The sequence below is a fragment of the Erigeron canadensis genome, chromosome 1, assembly GCF_010389155.1.
Source record: "Erigeron canadensis isolate Cc75 chromosome 1, C_canadensis_v1, whole genome shotgun sequence".
NCBI classification, from domain to species: Eukaryota; Viridiplantae; Streptophyta; class Magnoliopsida; order Asterales; family Asteraceae; genus Erigeron; species Erigeron canadensis.
The window spans coordinates 52,110,316-52,117,393 of NC_057761.1; the positions used below are offsets into that span (position 1 = coordinate 52,110,316).

The window sequence follows — 7,078 nt, forward strand, 5'->3', positions numbered from 1 at the left end:
AATTAAATAGTTTTAATTAATTTATACGTTTATAAATTAACGCGAGTTAATTGAGGATAAACGGATAAAACGACAACCGTTATTTATAGGAGTCGATTAAAGTTGGTTTTAATTGATTGATAAATAACTTATTAATTAAATGAGTTTAATTAATTAATTGAGTTAACAGGTTGGATAATTAATAAATGTCCATATTTAATTAATAATTAATTAATAGTTAATTAATTAAATAAGGAAAGTCCGGTCCGACCCACATATCCCCATGGGGGGGGGGGGGGGTTCTAGATCAATTCTAGGAGGGGGAGGATGAAATTTACAAGGGATTTTTAGGGTTTTTGGTTTCATAATTTGATTAAAAGACTTCCCTATAAATACCTTAAGAAATCCCTAATTAATTCATTTATTCATAAATCCCTAACACACACATAAAGGTGAAAATCTTATTTCTCCATTTTGTGTGTGTCAAACAAAACATCCCAAAATAAGCACAACCCCAAAATTGTTTTAGCTATAGAGGTTCGAATTCCACTAGGTGGAATTGTAAGGGTTTCGTTTGTTGCGGTCGTAAGCTTCAAGGTGTCTAGCAGATCCTTCGTTAAGACATTGTTCGTGTATGCACTTACGGAGGGTTCTACACTTGGAATCTCGTTTCCGAAATCTTCCGCATCATGAGGGATCTTATCTACGCAACGAGGTCAGTTTTGTATGTATTAAGTTACTTATATTGCATTGCATGGTGATCTTGGTCCGAGATGTTAGAACTATTAAATGTCTCTTAAAATATAACCACACGTTTTTAATAGTTGCTAACAGTTTATTAACACGCTTCCGCTTAGCAATTTGATTTGTATTTTAAAATTTGTTTTAAAACTGGATCGTTACCCGACCCCTTATATGTTAGCCGGTTAATGAAATCCCAACAAAAGTGTGGGGTCAGATGGAGCAAATTTCGCCCCTTCTGCTCAAAATTTTGCCCATTCTACTGTGACATATCGGGTTGAAGTGATGCAAAGTTGACAACATTATAATAAAAAATGTCAGGTCAGATGGAGCGAAATTCGCCCCTTCTGCTCCTAAAATTCGCCCTTTCTGATGGGTGTCAATAGACAAAAAAGGGTGTCAATAGGAAACCCCTTACCAAATATATAAACTTCTACTCTGACAATAATATTCGATTAAGATCAAGATCCATATCAATTTAAAACCCTCCCACTACATAAATCCATAAATTACCAAAAATAAATACTCGTATGTACACACATACATACAAATATATATCGACGCCTATGACTATAGATACAACAATTTAACCCGTATTCATTCATTCATTCATTCCAAACAGCTTTCTTATTCTTATATAAACCTTTTTTCTCTCCACTCCCCCACTTTCCTAAATCCCATCGCTCTCTATTTTCTCTCTCTGGCCAACAATTTTTCCGATGACGACTGACGGCTGGGTGGAGGCGGCGGCGACAGATGACGTACTAGTGGCTGAGCTCTTGTTACGAATGAAACATTCTAATCCGACAATCACTCATCGAAAACCAACATCATCAAAGATTACTTCAGCTGTTGCTCCGATTCGGTGGGGTCACCGGAGGAGCCGATCAAAACCACCCACCGGAAAATATAAAGAACAAGGTGGCAGCCCCACCACACATCTTTCTTGGAGCGGCGGCGGTGGGTCTACTAGTGATGGTCTTTCAGATCTTGAATCCGCTCACAAATCTTTCAAGGTTTGTATCTATTCTTAATTTCTTATATATATATATATGTATGTATATATTTCTGTATCTATCTTCCTCATCGGAAACCCATTCCGATGACCTTTTTTATTCAACATTTTTTCATCAACACTTGTTTAATTTTCCGATTTCATATGTGCCACGTCAGATTTTTCCGGGCATCTGTTTAAACATTGAATTTAGGTGTATCGTGTAATGAATATATATACATATAATTTCTGTATCTATCTTCCTCATCCCTATTAAAAGATTTGATCTTTTTATTCAACATTCTTGTCTCGCCTTTTCTTTTGGGTTTTTCAATCAAATCATGGTTTTCCGATTTTGATCCGTGCCACGTCAGATTTTCCGAGTTAACACAGAACAAATTTTATAAGGTCTATCTTCAATTTACCTTATGCGGATTTTGACTTTTGTTTTTTTTTCTACGAGTAATATATAAAGAAAATAATAGTATGTTTTGTTCTGTTTTCTGTTGTCTTTATTAAATTTACAAAGAATATGGGTTTGTATTGGGAAGAGATGGCTCATAGTTTTACTTTCACCTTTTTCTTGTTTTCTGTGAGGTGATTTTGAAACTGTAAAAAAAAGGACAGGTTGGAGGTTGTTTTAGTTTTGTAACCTTTTTTTACTGACCAAAAACACATTCAAGATCCAAGATTATGAAAGTTTCTTTTACTAGATTTCAATTAATTATTTTGATGGACAATATTGCCCTTTTGTAACTTGTTGGGGATACTAGGATAGTGTGTCTGGTATTGGGGTTGGGAAAGTAGCAGCTCTACACGCGGAGGGCAATTTTGTCTTTTTTATTCTTTTGTTGTTTTTGTCAATCTGGATCCTGTTCCGGATCGGGTCTCTTACATACGAGTATTTTTTAAGTTTAATTTATTTTTTTACATTTTATATATTTTATGATAATTATTTAAGGGAATAAATGATAATTACAAGTTTTAGGATGTGTTTTGGTGGATACATATCTTTTTGACTTTATTTTTTTTTGGGTGCTTTTTGATTGTGTGAAAATGCAAATAAAACCAAAATTAAAATTAAATAAAGACCTTTTTAACAAAATGGTGTTGATAAAGTACTCGTAATATTTATGTAAGTTTCTAATGTATCTTTATTTAATTTTCCAGCCAAATGAGGGTGCATCAACTTCTAGCTGCAATAAATCTCTTGAAAGAAAGGTTAGTCCTGTTTCTGTTACTTGACTATGTATTAGGTAATTTAATTCATCCACGGTACATATAACTTAATTATTGATATTGAACTAACATTATTTATTGACTACCCTTCTTTTTTTCCTTATGCAGTCTTTTTCTGAGCTTCAAAATGTAGAAAATTCATTACTGAAGACAAAAACACATATAAACAAGGTATGTTATATGCATCTTATATATAAAAACTGTTACAACCATAGATACATTGTATACTTTCGATCGTTATTATTTTGAATATTGAATGTCGACTCTAACCGGATTCTCTAAATGACCAGGAATTAATGTCGATGCGTGTGACGATGAATGAAGAAATGGCGTCAAGTCAGAATTTGAAGAGAGTCAAGGTATAAACCTAAACTGTTCATATTTTGATTACCATCTTGTATGTATAGTGTACTACCATATTTTGGATAGAGTAAAAAAAGTTCAAATAAAGGATGTGTAATTTACTTCATTGTTTTATTTTGCTATTATTAGATTAATTTAGATGAAAGTTCAAGAAACAGAAAGGGGAAGATGGTTGTGGACGAACAACAGATGGAACTACAGTCTCTGGATAACAAATCTCTTCAGATTTCATGTAGAGTAGAAGCAGAAAGGGAGGGTTCACAAAGAGGTTTTCTTTTGCCGGATTTAAACATGGCGTTGAGCGAGGATGATTTAATGATGATGAGCTGAGGTCGAAAAATAAAAGATTAGGAAAGATTTCTAATGTTTCTTGATCTTCACTTGGTATATTATATATTTATTGACATTGTATATATACCTGTCCACAAGGACAAGGAATGCCAGTGGGGAGGAGAAGGTTCTTTAGTGTAGTTTAATGTAGGTTTTGGTATAAGATCAGATGATAAAAATGTAAAGAATTTTGGTAACCCTTTGCAGGTTTTGATTTGCAATTCTAAAATTTATTAGATTTATTGATTGATACAGAGTTTCTGAGTATGTTTACCTGTTTAAGTCCTCGTTTTCTCTATCCAGTCATGAGCTATAAGCCTACAAGTCGTTCTCCCGTTGAAGCACTTTTACGTATGGATGAGCATTTCTTATGCAGCTCGGTCGGTAATCACCCAACTTGCAAAACAGTTCCTGTGGATTCATTCACACAAACAACCTGCATAACATATATAAGTAGTAACATCGATGCGCCAAATTGACTACTTGCTCCGGTAACAAACTCCTAATCAACAAGTATTGCTACCCTTGGCTTTTATGGTGAATAGTCTGACGTTGTGACATCTACCAACATACTAAAACATAATTGTAGAGTTTTTATATGACATGTGACACAATCTTAAAACGACACATATCCTTTTTTAAAGTATATCAAACTCTATTATATCAAAATCTTTTTTTTTTATGATAATTAATCATTATTTATTTAGTTTCCATAATCCATTAGAAATCTAAACCTAAATATAAATATACTCATTCCGTTTCTTTTTTGTTCCATGTCGTCAAAACAAAGCAGAAGTTTGTTTTGTTCTTTTATCCCTATTTCCATCTTTACAAAGAAACTAAAACAATACTATTAGTCAATCAAGAATTGAAAGGAAAAGTTGATTTTAGTTACTTCCATTCGAGCAAAGAATAACAGAAGTCAAGCTTCAATTCAACTTTCTAAAATAATTTTATTGTCAATAAAACTCTCTAATATTGTCATCATTAACAAATTGTCTCTTTTTTTTTTCTTAATTATTCAACTCCTAATACTTATATTAATTATCTTTTATTATACTAAATCACAGTTGTTCTAATAACTTATTGACCAATCATGGCTCTCGATTTCTTAATGTTGACTTTTGTTTTCAATTTTGACTTTAATTTACACTTTTTTGTTTTCCATCACAAATTTATACTTTTTACCCAATAATTTTAATATAATAAATAAATAATAATAGCTTATATATCCAATAGAATAATAGCTAATATTTATCCAATAAAATAATAACTAATATATATCCAATAATATGATCTATCATATATATAAATTTTACGATTTCTTAATGTTAACTTTTGTTTTCAATTTTGACTTTAATTTACACTTTTTTGTTTTCCATCACAAATTTACACTTTTTACCCAATAATTTGAATATAATAAATAAATAATAATAGCTTATATATATCCAATAAAATAATAGCTAATATCTATTCAATAAAATAATAACTAATATATATCGTTCTATCATATGTAAAAAAATAAATTAAATTTATTGTAAATATATTAAGATTTTAGTAGTGGTTGTATTTGAATTGAACACTCAGTATTTACTTCTATCTTTAACTTTTACTTTATAAGTTTTTACGAGTTACATGTATTAATATTTAATATTAATAATGTCGTAAGTCTCGTGTCCAGTGTTGGACACGGGTCTAAAATCTAGTAATAAGCTATTAACATGAAAACTTTATAAATGTGAGTCCCTCGATAGCTATAGATCGCTCTCGAGATCGTCTATGATTATGTCGTGAGTGCGGAATCCTCACGAGATAACTAGTTTGATTAGTAAATAGGTATATCGCTAATTATCAAATAAATAATCAGCCGTATAGTACTATCTTCGTTTCTATAAGCTATAGAACGAACTTAGTTCACTGGAGTACTTGTATGTCGAACGTCTATGTCCCTATATATCAGGGTATTCGTTCGTATATATATGTTTCAGGTCGAACTGGGCTTGCTGGGCTTTGTTCTTACGAATTTAGCTGCCAGCCCATGTAACGAAGTTAATCTTCGTTTGTACCAAACGAAGTTTATCTTCGTTTGCTTCTAACGAAGATATATCTTATCTTCGTTAGATGTAATGCTTAGTTATATTCCTAAGTGTTTCATCTTAAGGAATCCTAACACATATTATGTTTGTACTTGTATATCACACAACAAACATCATACACACACACATATATATATATATAACTCCAAAACATAAAGTTCATAATCTATCAATTACATATATAGATACGACATAAATTAACATAATATCTCAATCTAAACGACATATCAAATCTAAGTTGCTGTTGTCACATCAACGTGCATCAACAATAAATTTGAGTTTATGATCCGAAGTCACAAAGCTATTTGCCATCATCCAGATCCACTATGTTTACAAGTTCTGATTTTTTATTTTAAAACTTTAAGGTAAATTTAAAATTCTAATTAAAGATATATTATATTTATCATTACTGTGTTTATTATAAGTTAGCTTCGATCATCGATTTACTTTAACCACAATTTATTTCAACCTCACAAATCATGTATGAGGTATATTCGTTTTTTTTATGATACAATTTATATAGCTACCGTACATCATACGGGTATTAGGACTAGTAAATAATATACCAATGTTTCATAACAGAATAAGGTTTGTATAAAAATGAGGCCAAATCCCTTGCAAGACACTTTCACACTCTTTGGTTAATTGCTCCATTGATCTCATGGTAAGGGAAAATAGGGGTGAGTATGGATCGGTTTGGTTCGGTTTTTGGCTAAAACCGAAAGCATAACCGATCCATTCGGTTTTTAGAAAACCCAATCCATTGGATTCGGTTTTTGTTTGGTTCGGTTTGTCGGTTTTTTGGTTCAGTTTGGATCGGTTTCGGTTTTTGTTCGGTTTTTATTATAATTTTTTTTATAATTTTTTGTTTATTATGTTATAAATTTAATTTTCAGTTGTTAACAAAAAAAATTATGATATAGAAATTAAAATATAAAGATGTTTTTTATCGACTAATTATATTTTTTAGGTGTTAAAATTGATATAACTTTTATAAAACGAATTGACTTTCTTGTACGTTTTCATCTAAAACATACAGTTTATATAGATTTGTATACTAAAAAGACAAAAAGTTTAAATATATTAACATATTTACAAATTATAAGTAATAAGTATAAATGTAATATGATATAAATATTAAATAATTAATATATAATTGATTCGGTTCGGTTCGGTTTTTGATCGGTTTTTTGGCATATGAAACCGAAACCCGAACCGATCCGTTTGGTTTTTAGAAAACAAAACCAAACCAATGGATTTCGTTCGGTTTTCGGTTTTTTCAGTTCGGTTTTGTCGGGTTTTTTTGGTTTTTGGTTTTCCGGTTCAGTTTTTGCTC

The 7,078-nt window shown here is 31.1% G+C and overlaps 1 protein-coding gene across 1 annotated transcript; it reads left to right on the plus strand.

Annotated features, from left to right (window-relative positions):
- The first annotated feature begins 1,328 nt into the window (after positions 1-1,328).
- On the plus strand, positions 1,329-3,913 carry LOC122581078. Its single transcript, XM_043753226.1, has 5 exons — positions 1,329-1,736; positions 2,885-2,935; positions 3,062-3,124; positions 3,244-3,312; positions 3,446-3,913. Exons 1-5 carry the CDS (start codon positions 1,440-1,442, stop codon positions 3,644-3,646), a joined length of 681 nt encoding a protein of 226 aa, XP_043609161.1. The 5' UTR covers positions 1,329-1,439; the 3' UTR covers positions 3,647-3,913.
- Positions 3,914-7,078: the final 3,165 nt, after the last annotated feature.

Bases quoted from the DNA above. Each gene is read 5' to 3' on its own strand.
- LOC122581078 (XM_043753226.1), top strand. From the start codon at position 1,440: ATGACGACTGACGGCTGGGTGGAGGCGGCGGCGACAGATGACGTACTA. The intron at 1,737-2,884 runs GTTTGTATCTAT...TTAATTTTCCAG, and splicing joins CCGCTCACAAATCTTTCAAG to CCAAATGAGGGTGCATCAAC. The intron at 2,936-3,061 runs GTTAGTCCTGTT...TTCCTTATGCAG, and splicing joins ATAAATCTCTTGAAAGAAAG to TCTTTTTCTGAGCTTCAAAA.